This window comes from Lactuca virosa, chromosome 2 (assembly GCF_052849685.1).
Source record: "Lactuca virosa cultivar CGN04683 chromosome 2, Lactuca_virosa_CGN04683_v6, whole genome shotgun sequence".
NCBI classification, from domain to species: Eukaryota; Viridiplantae; Streptophyta; class Magnoliopsida; order Asterales; family Asteraceae; genus Lactuca; species Lactuca virosa.
The window spans coordinates 277,934,062-277,957,181 of NC_136427.1; the positions used below are offsets into that span (position 1 = coordinate 277,934,062).

At 43.1% G+C, this 23,120-nt stretch overlaps 1 protein-coding gene across 1 annotated transcript; it reads left to right on the forward strand.

Moving 5' to 3' along the window:
* Positions 1-475: 475 nt before the first annotated feature.
* LOC145158547 (uncharacterized) lies at positions 476-2,992 on the forward strand. Its single transcript, XM_079077433.1, has one exon. The coding sequence runs from the start codon at positions 476-478 to the stop codon at positions 2,990-2,992; it is 2,517 nt and encodes an 838-aa protein (XP_078933559.1).
* The last annotated feature ends 20,128 nt before the right edge of the window (positions 2,993-23,120 follow it).

Sequence of the window (23,120 nt, forward strand, 5' to 3'; positions counted from 1 at the left end):
GAGCTTCTAGACTCTTCCGGAATACTCAAGAAAATGGAAGAACTTACAAGTATAGCACATTAGACCCTGGAACGTCCTAGATTTCTCTAGGACATCGAAGAATGATTTAGAACATTTCATGAAGACTTGTAAATATATGTAACTTGGTAGAATAGTCTAGATTAGTCAAGAATATAGGACTAATGTAGTAATATCTAGAAACTTCCCTAGGGGGGGAATGACAAGTATAAATAGGGAGGAGCTTATTTGCTCCAAACCATCGGAAAGTTTCCTTGTATTCTCTCGAGCTCTTATAATAGAAGTTCTCTTTTGTTTGTAGAAACTCGAAAGCCTTATTCTCTTGCTTACTTAGTCGTTTATACATCTCAAGGAAGTGTTGTAGCCTGACTTAGTCGAAGTTACACTAAGTGGCACACGGAAATCGAGTCGTCCCGTGACACGTGGTATCAGAGCCTGGTTCGTAAAGCAAGAGATCATGGCTACGGAAGGAGGAAGTAGTGAAGTAGCAAACCTACCCCCTGTCGTCGAAGAGAGAGGAAGGAAGTCCAAGAAGAGGGACCAATCGATAGATGTCTTGGCAAGCTTAGAAAACAAGCTTACAAGGACAGAGATTAACGTCGGTGAGATCCTTGAATGGAAGGATACCGTCGATCAGTTCGTTGCAGAGATAAGTGACACGAACGATGGATTAAAGGAGACCATCGGTGTCCTCAAGGAAGAAGTCCTTGGACTTGTCAACACCCTGCGGAATGAGTTCCGTGAGAAGATAAGCACTCTAGAAGATGAGGTGAAGCTATGCAAAGCAGCGATAGCCGGAGGATCTATTACGAAGATGATACCACACACAGAAGCACCTAAGCCCTCAAAATATGGAGGTAAGCATGATCCTAAACTACTCGAGGAATTTTTCTGGTCCCTAGAATGTTATTTCAATGCTATCGGAGTAAAGGATGACAAGTACAAAATAGACACGGCCGTTCTGTACTTGAGTGAAAATGCGGCACTATGGTGGAGGCGGAAGCATGGCGACATTGAGAAAGGCTTATATGTCATAGACACTTGGGACGAGTTTAAGAGACAACTCAAGAAACAATTCTGCCCCCATAATGCTGAAGACGTTGCCATGAAGAAACTCCAAGGATTGAAACATGTTGGGTCTATTAAAGATTACGTAGTAGAGTTCACCGCCTTGATGCTGGAGTTACCCGATTTACAGGTTAAAGACAAGTTATTTTACTTCCAAGACAGACTACAATCTTGGGCTTACAACGAGCTCAAGAGGAGGAACGTCCAAGATGTTGACGAAGCTATAGCAGTAGCGGAAGACCTTATGGACTTCCGAAGAGATACCCATATTAGGAAACCTAGTGGGGGAGAGAGACCGACAACAAGGCCGCAACAGAAGGACGATAAACCCGTTGCAAGACCATCAACTTTCAAGGGGAAGGCGATTGAAGGGGGACCTCGAAGGGAAGTCAAGTGCTACTTATGTGACGGCCCTCACCTAATCAAAGATTGTCCCAAGAAGAAAAGCTTCAATGCGATGGTCTTCGAAGAAGAAAAGGAAGAGAGAGACGAGGCACAACTAGGATCAATGCGACGCCTCAATTCGGTGGCAAAAGAAGAGACCCACACGAAGAAAGAAAGAGGACTCATGTTTGTGAAAGTTAGTATAAACGACAAAGTCACTAAAGCCTTAGTAGACACAGGTGCGTCCCATAATTTCCTTTCTAAAAATGAAGCTGAAAAGATGAACATTCAATACACCAAAGAAATAGGCTGGTTGAAAGCTGTCAACTCTCCTTCCGAGCCTATTCTTGGAGTCGCTTATGGGGTAATTGTCGAGATCGGAGGATGGAAGGGTCCTATCGATCTAACCGTAATACCCATGGATGATTATTGCATGGTCTTGGGGATGGAGTTCTTCGACCAGGTATGCCCTTTCTCGTTCGAAGATCAAACCATGCGTATCACCAAGGATTCAACGATACACATCGTACCCTTGGAAAGAAGAAAAACGGAGTCCCGGATCTTGTCGGCCATGCAACTCAACAAGGGACTAAATAATGGAGAAATGACGTACCTAGAAACGTTAAAAGAAGAAACCACCCCGCCCAACGAAGAGATGCCAAAGATAGTGAAAAAAGTACTAGAAGAATTCAAGGACGTGATGCCGCCAGAGTTGCCAAAGAAGTTACCACCGAGAAGGGAAGTGGATCACGAGATAGAACTCGAGCCCGGAGCTAAGCCACCAGCAATGTGTCCTTATAGAATGGCTCCACCTGAGTTGGAAGAGCTAAGAAGACAATTGAAAGAGCTAATAGATTCCGGATTTATCCGCCCTTCAAAGGCCCCATTCGGTGCCCCAGTCTTGTTCCAGAAGAAACATGATGGAAGTCTAAGAATGTGCCTAGACTACCGGGCCCTGAACAAAGTAACGATAAAGAACAAGTACCCGATCCCACTGGTAGCTGATCTATTCGACCGACTCGGGAGTGCACGATGGTTCACAAAGCTGGACTTAAGGTCGGGTTATTGGCAAGTACGCATAGCAGCAGGGGACGAACCAAAGACGACGTGTGTGACAAGGTATGGCTCCTACGAATTCTTAGTCATGCCTTTTGGATTGACGAATGCCCCTGCCACATTCTGCACTTTAATGAATAAGATATTCCACCCATTCTTGGACAAATTCATGGTGGTGTACTTAGATGACATAGTAGTTTACTCTGAGTCGTTAGAAGAGCACGTTGAACACTTGCGGTTAGTCTTCCAAGTACTCAGGGAAAACCAATTATACATAAAGATAGAAAAGTGCTCCTTTGCCCAACCAGAAGTAACGTTCCTAGGGCATAAGATCGTTGATGGGAAGATCCATATGGATAGCAACAAGAAACGAGCAATCCAAGAATGGGAGCCGCCAAAGAACGTTTCTGAACTACGATCGTTCTTAGGCCTTATAAACTACTATCGAAGATTTATATCCGGATAGTCAGCTAAAGCCACTCCCTTCACCGACCTTCTAAAAAAGAAAGTTTTGTGGGAATGGACTGAGAAGTGTCAAATGACGTTTGATCTTCTAAAGAAAGCTGTCACGGAGGAACCAGTCTTAAAGCTACCAGACTACACGAAACCATTCCAGGTGCAAACGGATGCGTCAGACTTCGCGATTGGAGGAGTGTTATTACAAGATGACCATCCAGTGGCCTACGAAAGCCGGAAACTAAATGATACAGAACGGAGATACCCGGTACACGACAAGGAAATGACAGCAATCATACATTGCCTTCGAGTATGGAGACATTATTTGCTTGGGAGTCGGTTCGTTATCCAAACCGACAATGTGGCGACTAGTTACTTCCAAAATCAGAAGAAACTAAGTCCTAAGCAAGCTCGTTGGCAAGATTTCTTAGCAGAATTCGATTATATCATGGACTATAAGCCGGGAAAAACCAATGTAATTGCCGACGCCCTGAGTCGAAAGGCCGAACTAGCAACCCTCACTCGAGTAACATGCGATTTTGCTGACCGGATCAAGGAAGGGCTAAACCACGATCCGTTAACGAAGAACTTGATGGAAATGTCAAGAGAAGGCAAGACAAGAAAATTTTGGGTCGAAGACGGATTATTATTCACGGTCGGCAATTGAATGTATGTCCTAAGATGGAACAACTTGAGAAGAGAAATCTTAAAGGAATGTCATGATTCCAAATGGGCTGGACATCCAGGTACTCATCGTACGAAAGCAATCATAGAACGATCCTATTATTGGCCCAATATGCGAAGTGACATAGACGCCTATGTGAGGACTTGCCTTATTTGTCAACAAGACAAGGTCGAACAGGCCAAACTGGCAGGATTGTTGGAACCACTACCGATCTCCGAAAGACCATGGGAAAGCATATCGATGGATTTTATTTCAGCATTACCGACGTCTGAAGGGTGCGGATCAATAATGGTGATTGTAGATCGATTCTCCAAATATGGAACGTTTATTCCAGCCCCTCGGGATTGCACAGCTGAAGAAGTAGAGCGACTATTCTTCAAGCATGTCGTGAAGTATTGGGGACTTCCCCGAAGCATTATAAGTGATAGAGATCCTCGCTTTACAGGGAAGTTTTGGAGGGAGCTATTTAAGCTAATGGGATCAGAACTCCACTTCTCGACTAGTTTCCACCCTCAAAACGATGGCCAAACTGAGAGGGTGAATCACTTGCTCGAGATTTATTTGAGGCACTTTGTCAGTGAAAACCAACGAGATTGGGCCAAGCTAATTGATGTGGCCCAGTTTTCATATAACTTACAACAGAGTGAGGCTACGAGGAAGAGTCCTTTCGAGATTGTAACGGGCCAACAACCATTAACGCCCCAAGAGCTAACAAACAGTTACAAAGGATCAAGCCCACCTGCGTACAAGTTTATCAAAGGATGGAACGAAGAACTCGACATAGCAAAGTCTTACTTACACAAGGCAGCCAAGCGAATGAAGAAATGGGCGGACGAAAAGAGGCAGCCAAGAGAGTTCATAGTAGGGGACGATGTGATGGTAAAACTCCCACAAGGGATGTTCAAATCCACCCGAAAGGTACACAAAGGCTTAACACGAAGATACGAGGGGCCATACAAAGTTCTCGAAAAGGTTGGGACCCGATCATACAAGCTAGAATTACCATCCTACTTAAAGATTCATCCAGTATTCCATGTAAGTCTCCTCAAAGCTTACAATCACGATGAAGAAGATCCATCGAGGAGCAAATCACATCGAGCCCCAGTAGCAAACTTAGTCTCGTATGACAAGGAGGTGGACAAAATCCTAGCAGATAGAACAGTTCGTAAACGAGGCTTACCAAATTGGACAGAATATTATGTTCGACGGAAGGGACTACCCGATAGTGAGTCTAGTTGGGAACGAGAACAAGATCTGTGGCAGTTCCGAAGCAAGATCGAGGAGTACATATCTAAGACTTGACGAGGTCGTCAAGAACTTAGGTGGGGGAGGTTGTCACGATCGAGCTTCTAGACTCTTTCGGAATACTCATGAATTTTTGGGAGAACTTACAAGTATAGCACATTAGACCCTGGAACGTCCTAGATTTCTCTAGGACATCGAAGAATGATTTAGAACATTTCATGAAGACTTGTAAATATATGTAACTTGGTAGAATAGTCTAGATTAGTCAAGAATATAGGACTAATGTAGTAATATCTAGAAACTTCCCTAGGGGGGAAGGACAAGTATAAATAGGGAGGAGCTCATTTTCTCCAAACCATCGGAAAGTTTCCTTGTATTCTCTCGAGCTCTTATAATAGAAGTTCTCTTTCATTTGTAGAAACTCAAAAGCCTTATTCTCTTGCTTACTTAGTCGTTTATACATCTCAAGGAAGTTGTAACATCCAGATTTTCAGGGACATTATTGTGTATGTTAATCTTGAGATTTAAGGAGGGACTCGACGAGTTGAGGGACCAACTCGTCGAGTCGAGTCGATTTGCTCACGTGGATTTAATGAATGGACTCGACGAGTCAGAGGAGGGACTCGTCGAGTAGGTGCTGGGCAGAGAAACCCTAATTTCCCGGGTTTGGGACCTATTTAAAGGCATTTATAGCCTCATTTGCGGCTACCTTCCCCCGAGAGCAAACCCTAATTTCTATTGGAGCTAGAGAGTGAGAGAGAAGCTCATATTGTGGTTCTTGGTGCATTTCTATGAAGAAGGATGAAGAGCTTCATGATGGGGAGCAAAGAAAGGCAGTGGATCTGTGGTATTGAGTGTTTCAGCTGCTAAGAGAAGGTACAAAGTCCTCATCTTGTTCATTCCTTGTACCAGATCTCATTTTGGGAGTTTTAGGGCTTCGCCTCCATTCTTTTGAATCTATGAGTCGAATGAGACCTGGTTGTGGTTGGAAACCTCAGATCTGGACCTCCTAAGGTCCTTAAAGTCTAGATGTCTCAGCATTAGTGGTCCAAATGAGGGTTGATGAGCAAAAACCTTCATGAAGAGCATGTATTGGCATTTTGAAGCAATAGCATCATGTATGAACGTAAAGATCGAAGCTTTATGTAATTATTGAGCCTTGAGATGCTAGATCTATAGTTTAGAGTGATAGATCTGGTTGAAATCGTCTGAATGAGAAATCTGATCAAAGGGACTCGCCGAGTCCATGCCGTGACTCGACGAGTCGGCAAGGGTTTGTCCCGATGGATTGATTGTGCGATAACTCGGCGAGTTGGGGGTCAACTCGACGAGTTGAGTTGGACTTTTGAGACTTCTGAGGATACGAGGGGACTCGACGAGTCGCAGGAGTGCACTCGACGAGTCGGGTCAAACTTGGACTGTTGACTCGAGTTTGACTTCTGTTGACTTTGGGGTTTTGGTCAACATATGTGATAGAGACCTTGGAGGGGTAAACTGGTCTTTTTCCCACTTTAAAGAGTAGAAAGAGAAAGAACCGCCTTCGATTATCTGAGTCGTGAAAAGAGTATTAATAAGAGATATTCATCCTCTGTGTTAGGAGGAGGCTAGTTCGAGATCCGAACGCGAGGTTATTTGCTCACCTGCTAGCCGAGGTGAGTCTTCTCACTATACATTACCTAGAGTGGTAACTATGTGCAGACCGGATGGTCTTATGTGTTATGTGTATGTTTGAGTTTATGTGCATTGTGATATATGTATGCTATGTGTTATATAGACCGGACCGGAGGGTCCAATGACTTACGAGGCCAGAGGGTCCTCGAGTAGACCGGACCGGAGTGTCCAACGAGTTAAACCGGACCGGAGGGTCCAACGAGCTACGGGACTGGAGGGTCCCGCTGAGACACATTGACCGGAGGGTCATACCGAGTTATAGCCTCGAGTGGCTATGTGCTGTATGTGGTATTTTGGGGAACTCACTAAGCTTTGTGCTTACCGTGTTATGTGTTATGTGTTTCAGGTTTTCTCAGGATCGCGGGACGGCACCGGCTTGATTGTACACACCAGAGAAAGAGTTATGTTTTGAGGATCCTGGATTATTAATGGAGTTGTGCTTTGTAATTTGAATAAACGAGATTTCTATACAATATGTTATGAAAAGTATGCGATTTTAAAATGAAAATTTTGTTTGAAAAATTATGGTGTTACAAGTTGGTATCAGAGCCTTGGTTTGAGGGATTCGGATGCGCCTTCGGGTAAATATGGACTCAAACTGAGGATTTGAGAAAAAAAATTCAAAGAAATGATTTTTCTAAAGCGAACAAGAGTTTCTAAGAGAAAACGAGTTGGAGTAGTGTGTACAATCAGCCAGAGCCCGAACGGTGATTTCCCAAAATACCCTTACGTTTGTATTATGAGATATGCTATGAGATATTATGCATGCTAGAGATAGGCTAGGTATTTCATATGTTAGGACTAGAGTGGCCTGATTTGTGATGCCTTAGCCTAGGAGTTATTGTTATATGTGATGTGCTTTCGAGCATGTGCTGAGTAAGAGTATCCAGTAGGAATCCTCTAGAGAGGGTTTTGAGTAGAGGAGTAATCTAGGAGAGATACCTGGATGAGCATTTGAGGAGTCTACTGAGAGAGTAGTCAGATGCCCGCGTGGGGTAAAGTTGCTTGAGTTCGGTGGTATCCTTAGAGTATGAGGAGAGCAAGTGGGTAATGACCTAAAGTGGTTTTACATGTTGGTAGAGATTATTCGATGCCCGAATGCTGCTTGCTTCGTGATTTGTGGAACTCTTGATGATGAGAGTCAGCTACTAAGTGAATATGACGATATTCAGGAGGTAGATGGCTGGCATCATAAGGAGTTCTTCAGCAGCTGATGGTGGAGAAGTGTGAGAACCTAGGAAGAGCCTAGGAAAGGGTGACCCTAGTCAGATGAGTACACTGACAGAGTTGGATATTTCGCAGAGGAGCGAACACGCATGACGGGGTTGGTGATTGAGAAGGTCGAGCAGCTACTTAGGGACTCGGGGATAGTCTGTGTGGAAAGTATGGGTAGATGTGGCAGGTAGTATGGGCCCGTACTACTGAAAGCAAAGGACCCATACTCGATACAGAGAACATTCCGGAGGTTTTAAGTAGCAGATCGAGAGGTGATTTCATGGTTCGAGTACCATGATTTGTAGCAGATCGAGAGGTGATTTCATGGTTCGAGTACCATGATTTGTAGCAGATCGAGAGGTGATGTCATGGGTCAAGTACCATGATTCGTAGCGGATTGAGAAGAGATAACATGGTTCGGGTACCATGATTCATAGCAGATCGAGAGGTGGCCACATGGTTCGAGTACCATGACCCGTGGCGGTTAGTGTTACTGGTTCTACCAGTTATTCCGTGGTGATTGGTTAGACTGAGATCAGATGTGAAAGAGTATGGGGCCAGAGGGCCATGATGAACGAGTTTTAGTAGAGCATCCCTTGAGAGGGAAATCGAGTTAGCTCCGAGGGATTTTTTTTGGTAAGATGGCAGATGAAGTCGCAAGGCTCAAGGATGAGTAGAGATGGCGGTTATGGAGGATTGCGACATGAGTTGAGCAATCAGCCGATAGTGGAGATGTCACCTTTTGTGACATGTATGGTATTATTTCCGTTTCATGTGGGAAACATAAGAGGTGTTGAGAATTCGGTTTCCGAGTTTGGGGGTAGAACCCTGCGGGTTAGCATTGATGGCGCCCTTCCATCAGAGTATTTGGGGAGTATGTCTGCCGAGAGGTAATGTTAGAGCATGAGCAGGTTTTCAGCGGGAATTGAGATGGTTAAGGACAAGGACACACCCTATTTGAGCATAGTAGGGCATGTATTAGCTGCAGCGGCAGACGATCAAGAAGAGGATATTGGGGCGGTGGCTCTTTTTGTCTATGATGAGTGTCAAGTGTGGTAATGAGGACTCCACTCTTATTACAACCCACGTGATGGAATGTTGGTTGAAGATTCGAGGATGAGGAATATGTTAGCTCGTTATTTTTAGACTGAGAGTCAGGGTTACGACTGAACAGTTGAGATGTCCGGTAGTGGGATGGTACGAGATTCTGAATGACTAGAGGTAGTCATGATGAGAAGTTTCTGAGGATTTCATCGGAGATTCGGGGTATTTGGAATTGCTTGACCTCCATCGGGGAGATCATCGAGCATTGCGTATCACCTTCCAAGAGTAGGTGCGATGTTATTGGTAAAAACAGCTTGTGGGTTAGATTGTTAGCGAACCAATTGGTGATGGTTCGAACCCTGAGTGGGGGAGAACCGGGTGCTTTTGAGGAGATCAGAGATTTGTTCAACAGCGGTTAGAGAACTGGATATAGAGACCTGCGGTGCGGATTCCTGAGACCATGCTTATTAGCGGTCAAGGAGAGGTGCAGAGCGAGATAGTGCATGTGGTACGTGTTTGAGAAAGGATGAGTGTCTCCACTGCAAGTGGCCGTTGGTCGGAGACCTTGTGGTGGTTAGGAATCCTTCAAGGTTAAAATGGTGAATTCGAGGTGGTTGGCTTGTGAGGTTAGTTCGGCGGTTGAGAATTTAGGTTCAGAGTATGGGCTATTATATGCAGTATGGGAAAGGAAAAAGTTGATTGGGCAACCAACTTCAGGGTCGTTATGAATATTCTTGCATGAGTTTTGAGCAATAGATGAGGAAGTTTCGGATTGTCATCTTCGTGTTCTGAGTCGTTGGAAATTTCTCCGTGTTTTAATTTGGGAGATGGAGTATTCCGGGGTTACAAGTGGCACGAGAGAAAGACCGGTTGCGAGATTCCGAGGAAGCAATGCGGTATCTGAGTATGATGCCATGAGTATGAGATCAGTGGTAGAGTCAAGACACTGCGAGGCGTTATGATGGTATTCCGGGGTATCCGAGTTTAATGTCCTAAATCTCGGATTATTTTGAGTTTTGAGTTTGAGATGACGAGTGGTGTATCAAGTGTCTATGGTTCCGGTGGGGGCCCTTCAGCTAATTGACATCAAATGGATTGATTTGAGAATGTGAATTGCAGCGAGAAAAAGAGGTTTTGTCGCGACGGTGGTCGTCCGAAGTAGTGATGCTTAGCCTGGATGGGTGTGTGTGTGTGTACCTATCTATGCTGGGCCGCAGAGCATGAGTTAATGATCGCAGTGTGATGTCAACCTGAGGATGAGATTGTGAAGTGGTAAGAGTAAGTGCGGTAAGACTGCGGGGAGCTGTAGTTTCAATGAGTCAGTACAGAGAGGTTGTGGTGATGCTACGGGGAGCCGTAGTACTCACTATTCAGTGAGAGGTTGTGGTGATGCTACGGGGAGCCGTAGTACTCACTATTCAGTGAGAGGTTGTGGTGATGCTACGGGGAGCCGTAGTACTCACTATTCAGTGCAGAGAGGTTGTGGTGATGCTACGGGGAGCCGTAGTACTCACTATTCAGTGAGAGGTTGTGGTGATGCTACGGGGAGCCGTAGCACTCACTATTTAGTAAGAGGTTGTGGTGATGCTACGGGGAGCCGTAGTACGCACTATTCAGTGAGAGGATGTGGTGATGCTACGGGGAGCCGTAGTACTCACTATTCAGTGAGAGGTTGTGGTGACGCTACGGGGAGCCGTAGTACTCACTATTCAGTGAGAGGTCGTTGTGATACTGCGGGGAGCCGTAGTACCCACTAGTCAGCGAGAGAATGTTCGTGGGTGAAACGAATTCCGTATTCGCTTGAGGAAAAGCGAACTTCGTGACTTGTGTGTCACACTGGGCCGAGATAGCTAGTGTGGGAAGGAAGTCAATGAGACATGTTGAGGTATGCAATGGGTAACCCTTGGAGGTTCAACTGCTAGGTCGGGGGATGACCGGGTGATCAGTGTTGAAAGGGATTTAGAGAAGGGAGCTGGGGTTTGATTGCAGTTCAGTGGATGAGTCCCTGGTGTGATGTGATCCTTCCATTCCTTGGTATATGACTTGGATTGTTTATCATGTCTGGGACGAGTGATCGGTAGCCAGTTTTGGGCATGGACTTGTTTTATCGGTCCCCACTAGAGAATCAGAGGGGCAGTGAGCTGTAGGGGTTTGTTATTCGAGGAGCGAATAACGTGGTGACATTTGGAGATGGCGGTCTGGCTGTGTGTCAGGCTACTAGAGTTCCAGATTCTTGAGAGTCAGAAGGGGTAGCATAGTGGCAGATGTGTCTGTCCTTTTTCCAGGGAGGAGTTCCTGTTTGGATTCAGGTGTCCATAAAGGAAGATAGTTGTGTGGTATGAGACCCTTTCGATGGAGCTGTTTGGTTATTTGATTAGATTTATATGTTGTGAATGAGCGATTTCGAGGGCGAAATCTAATTCAAGTGGGGGAGAATTGTAACATCCGGATTTTCAGGGACATTATTGTGTATGTTAATCTTGAGATTTAAGGAGGGACTCGACGAGTTGAGGGACCAACTCGCCGAGTCGAGTCGAGTTGCTCACGTGGATTTAATGAATGGACTCGACGAGTCAGAGGAGGGACTCACCGAGTAGGTGCTGGGCAGAGAAACCCTAATTTCCCGGGTTTGGGACCTATTTAAAGGCATTTATAGCCTCATTTGTGGCTACCTTCCCCTGAGAGCAAACCCTAATTTCTATTGGAGCTAGAGAGTGAGAGAGAAGCTCATATTGTGGATCTTGGTGCATTTCTATGAAGAAGGATGAAGAGCTTCATGATGGGGAGCAAAGGAAGGCAGTGGATCTGTGGTATTGAGTGTTTCAGCTGCTAAGAGAAGGTACAAAGTCCTCATCTTGTTCATTCCTTGTACTAGATCTCATTTTGGGAGTTTTATGGCTTTGCCTCCATTCTTTTGAATCTATGAGTCGAATGAGACCTGGTTGTGGTTGCAAACCTCATATCTGGACCTCCTAAGGTCCTTAGAGTCTAGATGTCTCGGCTTTAGTGGTCCAAATGAGGGTTGATGAGCAAAAACCTTCATGAAGAGCATGTATTGGCATTTTGAAGCAATAGCATCATGTATGAACGTAAAGATCGAAGCTTTACGTAATTATTGAGCCTTGAGATGCTAGATCTATAGTTTAGAGTGATAGATCTGGTTGAAATCGTCTGAATGAGAAATCAGATCAAAGGGACTCGCCGAGTCCATGTCGTGACTCAACGAGTCGGCAAGGGTTTGTCCCGATGGATTGATTGTGCGATAACTCGGCGAGTTGGGGGTCAACTCGACGAGTTGAGCTGGACTTTTGAGACTTCTGAGGATACGAGGGGACTCGACGAGTCGCAGGAGTGCACTCGACGAGTCGGGTCAAACTTGGACTGTTGACTCGAGTTTGACTTCTGTTGACTTTGGGGTTTTGGTCAACATATGTGCTAGAGACCTTGGAGGGGTAAAATGGTCTTTTACCCACTTTAAAGAGTAGAAAGAGAAAGAACCGCCTTCGATTATATGAGTCGTGAAAAGAGTATTAATAAGAGATATTCATCCTCTGTGTTAGGAGGAGGCTAGTTCGAGATCCGAACGCGAGGTTATTTGCTCACCTGCTAGCTGAGGTGAGTCTTCTCACTATACATTACCTAGAGTGGTAACTATGTGCAGACCGGATGGTCTTATGTGTTATGTGTATGTTTGAGTTTATGTGTATTGTGATATATGTATGCTATGTGTTATATAGACCGGACCGGAGGGTCCAACGAGCTAGACCGGACTGGAGGGTCCAACGAGCTACAGGACTGGAGGGTCCCGCTGAGACACATTGACCGGAGGGTCATACCGAGTTATAGCCTCGAGTGGCTATGTATTGTATGTGGTATTTTGGGGAACTCACTATGCTTTGTGCTTACCGTGTTATGTGTTATGTGTTTTAGGTTTTCTCAGGATCGCGGGACGACAGCGGCTTGATTGTACACACCAGAGAAAGAGTTATGTTTTGAGGATCCTGGATTATTAATGGAGTTGTGCTTTGTAATTTGAATAAACGAGATTTCTATACAATATGTTATGAAAAGTATGCGATTTTAAAATGAAAAATATGTTTGAAAAATTACGGTGTTATAGAAGTGTTGTAGCCTGACTTAATCGAAGTTACACTAAGTGGCACACGGAGATCGAGTCGTCCCGTGACATATCGGTATTGATATTTTTCTTGGCAAGAAATTCAATGTAGGATATTTTGTGAGGACACTTTGTGTTTCAGGCATACAACTTTGTTGATTTTTATAAAAGAGTTATAAAAATGACAAAAAATAAATACAAATATTCATCAAGGGAAAATTGCATAATTGTAGTTATAAAACCAAATTATGAAGAAAAAAAGTATCCATGTCAGCTTGATTGGAAACTGCCATATATAGGCAACTTGGGCTAAGAGGAAGTTTGAGTTGCTTTTAAATAAATCTATACTATACACTAGTTGTATGATTCATGTATTATATGAGTTTATTCAAAAAAAAACATTAAGATCTAACAATTTTAAATTTTAAATTTATAAGAAAAAAAAATATTTAGTTATTAAAATTAAAATGCTTATTTATCTTGTAAATTTAAACTAATAATTTAAATATATAAACAGTTAAAATAATCGGATTCAATTTAGAAATTTAGAAAATAATAAGGAAAGTTGCATTAATGAATTGAATATATATTTATTATTATATTTAAGTATTATATGAAATTTAATAAAATGGAAAAAACCACAAAATGACACATGGATATAATTTAATCTAAATTTACCACAAAATGACATGTGGCATAATGCATAAAAGGATAACAAGTGGCAAAATTATTTTCATTTATTAGGAATGATGTTTCATCAACGGGACAACCGTCAAAGGCTCTGCCCTTTGACCCATGCCTTTTTGTGTATTGGATTATAGTTTAAATAGTCATTTATGTTAATTCCAATTATTGGCTAATAACACTAAAATTACCAATATTTTAGACTTTGAAACTTAAACCATAAAATAATCATTGTTAAATATATATATATATATATATATATATATATATATATATATATATATATATATATATATATATAGCAACCCTGACAATTTTGGCGTGCGAACGTCTGGTCATGTTCTCTGCTCAACAACACATTTCCTCCAAGCACAAATATAGATTACTTCAAAAAACCTAAAAATCAAATAAAAAAATAAACAAACAAATATGAAACCCACTTATGCTCCCTTCTTTGGTTTTGTTCTAAAATCGAAAAGAAAAACCTGCAGTCGTATGATTAACCCCTGATTCCAAAACCCAATTGATTTGTAACATCCCAAAATTCAAGGCCAAAAATTTTGTTTTGATTAAGTTATAATATAAAACCATCAGTAATAAAACATTCATATTCATATCTCATGTCAAAACCAAAGTGTCAATAATCAAGCATTTTATCATAAAACCATATCAGAGTGTAATCCCAAAGATCTCATGTGCGGAAAACGTAGAGTGATGCACTGCGATCAAGCCGACTCCTTTCCTTTGAAAACGAGTACCTGAAACTAAAACTGTAAACCGTAAGCACGAAGCTTAGTGAGTTCCCCCATCATACCACATACCACATAATACCATCGGTATCTTTCAACCGGTATCCGCCATCGGTATCTTTCAACCGGTAACCGGGGACTATTTCACCCCCTACCACTATCATTTAATAACAGGATATAATCATACAGTCAGGCATATCTGGGGTACTGACCTACCCTTCGATCCTAACGACCGAGTCAGGGAAGAACTATTCCCTGCTACTACCACTGACACACATAGCATATCACATAAGCATATCTCATAAGCATATCACATAAGCATATCTCATGAGCATATCACATAAACATACCAAGATAATTATCACAAAGACAATTATCTACCAACTACCCCTGTTGGTGGGCCGGCATTGTGGCCTTAGACCCACCCCTACTGGAAGGTAACTCACCTCACACTGCTGAAGTCCCGTAGACACAATCCCACACTGCTGAAGTCCCGCAGACTCAACCCCAACTGTTGGCTGACAGATTCCCGAACTGTCAACATCAAACATCACCCAATTAATAATTGGGTTCCACTACATAACCATAAGTACATTCTTTGGGTAATAACTACATTACCCCTAGCTTGGCTTATTCAAGCCCAAGGCCCAAGCCATAGGCCCAAAGTCAATTAGAAATCAAAGCCCAACATATGGCCCAATTTTCCAAATTGGGCCCAGGCCTATACATGGTCTTATTCTAAGGCCCAACATCATATAATCATTAAGGCCCAAACTATGGCCCATCTATGGCCCAATTTTCCAACTTGGGCCCAAACCCTCATATGGGCCTTACCCTAAGCCCATCAACATATTCTAGTCCATATGATTATTCTTGGATGACCCATTAGTAATCCAATCATCAAGGCCCAACTGAAAGGCCCAATAATAAACCCAAGTGAAATTAGGGTTTCTCATAAAATGGTGATTAGGGTTAAGTTTCCTACTTAACCCATTAAGGACTTAATCCATTAAGGACTTAATCCATTAAGTCCAATGTTGACTTAGGTTGATTGCAATGATTATTAATTAATATTATGAGTTCATTAATTAATCCCGATGCGATCCCGATAAACCCCAAATTAGGGTTTCATGGCATTAGGGTTTTCCAAACCCTAATTAGGGTTTCCAACCCAACTTAGCCCAATAGGCCCATTAGCTAAGTCCTTAGATCCATTAGGGTCCACTAAACCCATTAGACACGTGTTTGGGCTTTAATGTCAATTAGGGCTTCATTGGGCCCATTAGGGTTTATGTCCCTTGTCCAAACAACACAAACGAGTCACCATACAACGAGGCATACCACCACCCGACACGGTGGCCGGTGGCGGCAGGAGGCGGCAGCCACCACCTCACGGTGGTGGTTTCGAGATTTCTATTATTATTTTGGCACCATTACAATGTACAACTCGATAATACACACACACATACACACTAAAAATAACACACGCGCACACACACAGCCACCCCTATGGTGACCGGTGGTGGCAGAAAAGCTATAACCGGCGGCAACCACCATGGTTGGCTGTCATGGTGGTGCACTTGCTTTCCGGCGAAACAAACCTCCCAAGCACACACATCACACACTAACAGTGGAAATACAGCTACATACACACACCCGGTTGCAAAAATAACCCAGCCACCCTCTTGGTGGCGTATGGCGGCCGACAGCGACGGTAGCACATACAATCATCGATGGCAGCAACGGATGGAGCTTGAAGGCGTCACAGAAGCAGCTAACGGTGGCAGTGGACCTGTGACGACGTAACAGGAAAGAAGGAGGTGGCGGCGACACCTTCACGATTTGGTTACACCCCCGACAACCACACTGCGCAGGCGCTCAATACCAAGGCAGCAAGCGGCGGTCTCGTCGTCGTCGAAACGCAGCATCAGTAGCGCACGCCATGGCGGTGGTTACGACCCTGGTAGTCCTCTTGGCCGTTCACGGGTTACACTTTGGTTTTGGTGGGGTTCTCCGGCCATTCACAGCATCACAGGCGGCATCAGGTAGCGGGACGGCGACTGAGGAGGTTCCACAGCCCTCATGCTAACGTTCCTCGTCCCGAATTTGGTTGCCAATGAATTCTCGAGCAGTAGGAGGAGGCACAGTGGTCGGATTCGGTGGTGGAATCGGTGGCCGGAGAGGGTTCCATTGGTAGTGGCGGTTATCGGAAGTGAAGGAGGGTGGCAGTCGGGTTAACATGAAGGTGGCGGCTGAATGGTATTCCTTAGGGTTAGGGTTTCTTAGCGCATATATATATATATATATATATATATATATATATATATATATATATATATATATACCCGACACACACAAACATATTTTCATAATGGCAGGATAGGTCCCTCCCATCCGATTTCCTTTCAAAATAAATCCATTAATTACCCTTTGAACCCTCACCATAAAAATCCCTTACAACTTAGGTACACAATTTACCAAACAGTCCCCCAATGTCTTAATTATAACATATTCAGCCTTTCCACCTCATTTCTTTTTAAAATAAATCTCGATAATTACCACGGAGCCCTTGTCTTCATAAATATTTATAAAGTGAGTCCTAAACTCACGCTTTTAACCCCCGACTTCTAAAAATGTGACAATTAACTCCTCGAACCCAACACACTGCATATATAATTATTTATTTTAGGCTACCATTCGTTCATTAATTTATTTATTTAACTAATAAATAAACGGGTGTTACAACTCTCCCCCACTTAAATTAGATTTCGTCCTCGAAATCACTCCTTACTATTTCTTATATGCCAAACCACTTCTAGTAGCATGATCACCGTCTCGGGCACACCCTAGCCTTCCCAGGGTAACTGTGACCAATCTTCGCAAAGCCCTAATATCCTCATATGAACGAATTCCTCGCAACAAGATCACATCCACTTCGTCTGAATCTACTATCTCGAGATGGTCTGATTCCCTGACAGACCACTCATACTGAATCATCATCGACGAGTCCAGTCTGTTTATCCCACAACTGAATACTTAACTTCTGAGTACTCGCGGTTCCCACTATAAAACAGGGTCACAGACCCAAATATCCTTGCATATCACTCATACTTGGTCAAGGCTCAGCTGATCTCGCTGTGAGTGACTTGTCACTTCCCAATCAACCAGCTATTACGTCTGTATTTGCAACCTAAAATACAAATACTAACATTGCCCAAGTGCTGAAACTACCCAAACACTAAATTGCCTGAAGCAGTATTTTGCCTCTTGGCCGCTTGCCAAAACCTATCAAGACCTCCCTGGTCTCAATTCATTCACCAATCATCTGAAATTCCGGGTTCCGGCCCGGCTGCGGAACCAAATGGCTCCCACTTAGTCGTCTCACACGACTTCCGAACGATATCCTTCTATAGAACTAGTTTCCACTAGTTATCCTGCCACTGTGACTCTAACAACTTATGATCTAACCGATCGGTTCCATGCGTCGAATCCTAACGTCACCAAACCCAAGGCTAAAAGTGATGGCTCCATGACCAATGGTAGCCTTATATCATACACGAACCTAAGCAATACATTCTTCCCTGATCTCATAACTGCAGTGACGTTCCAACTGTCGTATCGTAAGCTCAACCAGATCTAATCCATTGGGTAATCCCAAAATCCAATCCGTGGATTTCCATATCCTCACTGCTGCACCCGAACTGGTGTGTACTATCGTTCCTTTCGCGTCCTAACAACGCACTCATGCTATCTACCAACCTAGTGAATGTTACGGCTACACCCGCAGACTTACAACACTCTATCGCTATCTGGCTGCTAGTGAATGCTACGGCTACACCCGCAGACTTACAACACTCTAATACTATCTGACTGCTAGTGAACGCTACGGCTACACCCGCAGACTTACAACACTTCCCATGCTAACTGACCACTAGTGAATGCTACGGCTACCCCCGTAGTCTTACAACACTTTCCATACTAACTGACCACTAGTGAATGCTACGGCTACCCCCGTAGTCTTACAACACTCTCCAAACTATCTGACTGCTAGTGAATGCTACGGCTACCCCCGTAGTCTTACAACACTTTCCAAACTATCTGGCTACTAATGAATGCTACGGCTACCCCCGTAATCTTACAACACTTTCCAAACTATCTGACTACTAGTGAATGCTACGGCTACCCCCCGTAGTCTTACAACACTTTCCATACTGGGTCAAACACGCACTCGACCTAACACACAACTAAACTTGAGTCCTAACCGGAACTCTAACCTGGTTCCTGAAACCTGCTATCACGTGACCCCATTGTATCAGTACCGTACCCATGCCCGTGATCAAAGCGTCACAATAAACCACGAAATCATCTACACCCTCTGGCCGGATGAGAATCGATGCCTCGCACAACCGCTGTCTGAGAGTCTCGAAGGTTGCTTGCTGCTCAGGCCCCCAACGAAAGGCCACCGACTTCTTGGTCAGTCGGGTCAAAGGAACCTCAATCTCGGAGAAATCCCGTATAAATCTCCGGTAATATCCCGCTAGACCCGGGAAGCTCTGAATCTCAGTTGGAGATCTCGGAATCTGCCACTGCATCGCGGCCTCTATCTTGGTCGGATCGACCAGAATACCCTTCTGGTTGACAAGGAGCCCAAGAGATTGCACCTTGCGCAACCAGAACTCACAGTTGGAGAACTTTATAAAAAGTCTCTCCCCCACTTAGATTCGACTAAGTCTTCACGACATGCGAGAATTGAAGGATTCCCAATCCGTCTCGCTTTCTAATATCCCACTGATGACGACCTGTGCTTACCAATTCTAGCGTTTAATCACTGATTAAACCTTAAGATCGCCCATCCTCTGAAATCTTGAAGAGTACTCTCGAAATCTGGTCCAATCTGACACCTCAATCCATCTCCCATGCTATCAGTTGAAGGTCTCAATCTTTACTCTGGCTGACGAATCCTCGTTCCCACTTCCAATCTTGCAGTACCACTGAACTCTAACCGAACACAGCCCATGCGAAAATACAATTCTCTTGAACATCTGATGACCAAACACTTATGCGCCTAGCACCCGCAACTGATGCTACCCTCTTCATGTTACCAGTCCTGTCCTAGCAACAGTAGTGCCTTGAACTCCAAAGTTCATCCATAGACAATTACCGACCATACCTGAACCAGGATAGAACCCCTGAACGTTGACTTCACTGGAGAACTATCACTCCAACCCTGACCGAGTATCCTTTAAATAATACTCCTGCATAGATCCCGACAAAGATCCGGAATGATAACGGTACGCACGGAACCCACTCCGCAAGATGCGTCCCTCTGTGGGTTCATCAAGGACCTTTCGGCATGCAGGATGGCATATATGATCCTTGATAACCCAAACACTAGCAGAAAACCGTCCCGAGATCTGACTTATCAAACTCACTCACAATTCCAAAGCGATACGTATTCCCAACATCCATCTAGCAGCAGTAGAAGACGACATACCCGCAACATCTGGAGGAATACTGATCACCCTCAGCTGACATGATCAACCCTGCCACACCTGTAGCAGCCTAAACCCTTGGAGCGACAAACTCCCTTGTGCACTATCATGTACGTGGTGCACTGACTCAGGCCCTGTTGGCCTTTCACCCGATGATCAGAAGTCATGGGTCTCTTCCCGGGATCCTCTACTATACGCACCTAGCACGAACTTCTCTTCTCAAAGTGCTCCAAATCGATCTCACATTTGCAACCTCTTGGAAATCATATCCTTCAGGGTCTAACACCCTGTCACGCTCACTAGCTCGCTTGCCAAAGGCTAAGCTGCAACAACGGGAACATCCTCTGTCCCCACACTGGGTCACAAACTCTTCCCTGAAGCTTCTTAGATTCTCCAAGACTCTCACTGATTCGAGTATGGATCATGTGCTTTCAGTAGTACGAGCCCAATACTACCTTCCACACCTATCCATACTTTCCTCAGCAATCCTCCTGGATCCTCCAAGTCACTTCCTTAACTGGTACACCCAAGTCTCATTGAGCCTCACTACTAACCCACTGAATCATATCCTAGGCTTCCCTAGGTTCTCAATCTCGTCCTGCCATCAGCTGCTGAAGAACTCTCCACGATGCCAGTCATCTACCTCCTGGATGTCGTCACATCCACTTAGTAGCTGACCCCCATCACTTAAGAGTTCCACAAAGCACAAAGCAAGCAGCATTCGGACAATGAAAAAATCTAACCAACATATTCCAATCAAATCAATCTATCCTCTTGTCAGGGATCTATACTAGCATGAAATTCTAAGGCTCACGCAATCAGGCATAACCTAAACAGGCTATCCTATCACTAATTGATCAGTACTATCATGCAGCTCAACAAGCACATACAGCAGGCATGTAAGGCATCCTCCCTAGATCCTTAGCCCTAATCTAGCATGCAGTTCTCATAATCATATCATATCATAACATAACATGTATGCGTATTTTAGGGAAAACTTACTTGAGCTCGGCTGATTGCACGCATCACACACATTGTTCTTTTCAAAGTTCTTTTCTCCGTCCAAATTCTTTTTATAAAATGATTTTCTTTTGACAATTTTCATACCAAGCCCTCAGTTTGAGTCCAGACACACTCGAGAGTGTGCCTGAATTCCTCAAACCAAGGCTCTGATACCAACTTGTAACATCCCAAAATTCAAGGCCAAAAATTTTGTTTTGATTAAGTTATAATATAAAACCATCAGTAATAAAACATTCATATTCATATCTCATGTCAAAACCAAAGTGTCAATAATCAAGCATTTTATCATAAAACCATATCAGAGTGTAATCCCAAAGATCTCATGTGCGGAAAACGTAGCGTGATGCGCTGCGATCAAGCCGACTCCTTTCCTTTGAAAACGAGTACCTGAAACCAAAACTGTAAACCGTAAGCACGAAGCTTAGTGAGTTCCCCCATCATACCACATACCACATAATACCATCGGTATCTTTCAACCGGTATCCGCCATCGGTATCTTTCAACCGGTAACCGGGGACTATTTCACCCCTACCACTATCATTTAATAACAGGATATAATCATACAGTCAGGCATATCTGGGGTACTGACCTACCCTTCGATCCTAACGACCGAGTCAGGGAAGAACTATTCCCTGCTACTACCACTGACACACATAGCATATCACATAAGCATATCTCATAAGCATATCACATAAGCATATCTCATGAGCATATCACATAAACATACCAAGATAATTATCACAAAGACAATTATCTACTGTCACACCCCCAAACCAAGGATGGCGGAAATGTCCGGGGGTGGAGGACTTCATGTATAATATCATAACAACAATTGTAATAGTAATTCAAGCAAACCCAACCAACATATATATAATTGAAAAAGTTACATCATTGTATGAATTACATGTTTACGAATCAATTACATTATGTTGACAAAATATGAAATAGTAGACGCCTTAGCGTCCCATCCTCAAATGCACTTGGTTATCTGTTTAATGATTTCCTGAGAATACCAGTTGTTTGAAAAAGTGTCAACACAAAGGTTGATGAGTTCATAAGCTTTTGTTTAGTATTATTAAAGCCTTTTCTTGTAAAAGTAGTAAATTCCAATATTCATTAATACTTTATGTGAGTTTATTAAAGCCTTTTCTTGTAAAAGTAGTGTTCGTTCCAGAAAATCTAATATTTTCCTTAATTTGTAAATGTAGTCTTAAAACCCAAAGACCGAAATGTACAAGTAGTGTTCGTTCCTTATAGTAAAACAATGCAAGTTTAAATCGACATAAACTCGTTTGATTTTAGTGAAATCCCCGTAAATTCTATGTTTGTTTATATTTAATGTGAGTTTATGAAAGCCTTTTCTTGTAAAAGTAGTGTTCGTTCCAGAAAATCCAATATTTTCCTTAATGTGTAAATGTAGTCTTAAAACCCAAAGACCGAAATGTACAAGTAGTGTTCGTTCCTTATAGTAAAACAATGCAAGTTTAAATCGACATAAACTCGTTTGATTTTAGTGAAATCCCCGTAAATTCTATGTTTGTTAATACCACATGTGAGTTATTATAACCATGCTATGACCTAGTTGGCCTGAAACGACGTTCTTCAGGCGTCGGAAATGTTATGACATTTGTCACCCCAGACCTGTCGGTCTAGCTGTTGCATGCAGCTAAGGTGTGGGTTTGTCAGACCCAATATAGATCTATACACAAGTATCACGCTCTCCCTCGAGGAGACTCTGGTTATAATACAGGACTTATTTGTAAATTGAATCGAATGTCTCACAGAAGTCATTAACGAATTTACGTGTAGTGTAATGAAAACTTGGTACCGTATGGCCGTACCTTGCTTAATGAAAATATCATTTGTATAAATGTACCCTTTTAAATGTATGTGTTATGTAATGTTTCATAAAGTCATTAACGGAATTACGTGTTATGAAAACTTGGTACCGTATGGCCGTACCTTGCTTAATGAAAATATCCTTTGTTTAAATGTACCCTTTTAAAATGTATGTATTATGTAATGTATCATAAACTATACCTATTATAGTTTATCAACCAAGGGTAGTACGTAGTAATGTATGCAAACTATATTTGAAATAGTTTATTAAATGTTTGAATGTATCGGTTGTACTTTGATTATAATCACTTGTTATTCTTTATATTTTATATGTCCAAATCCATTTGTAAACTGATGTGTGTCTAAATATTAAG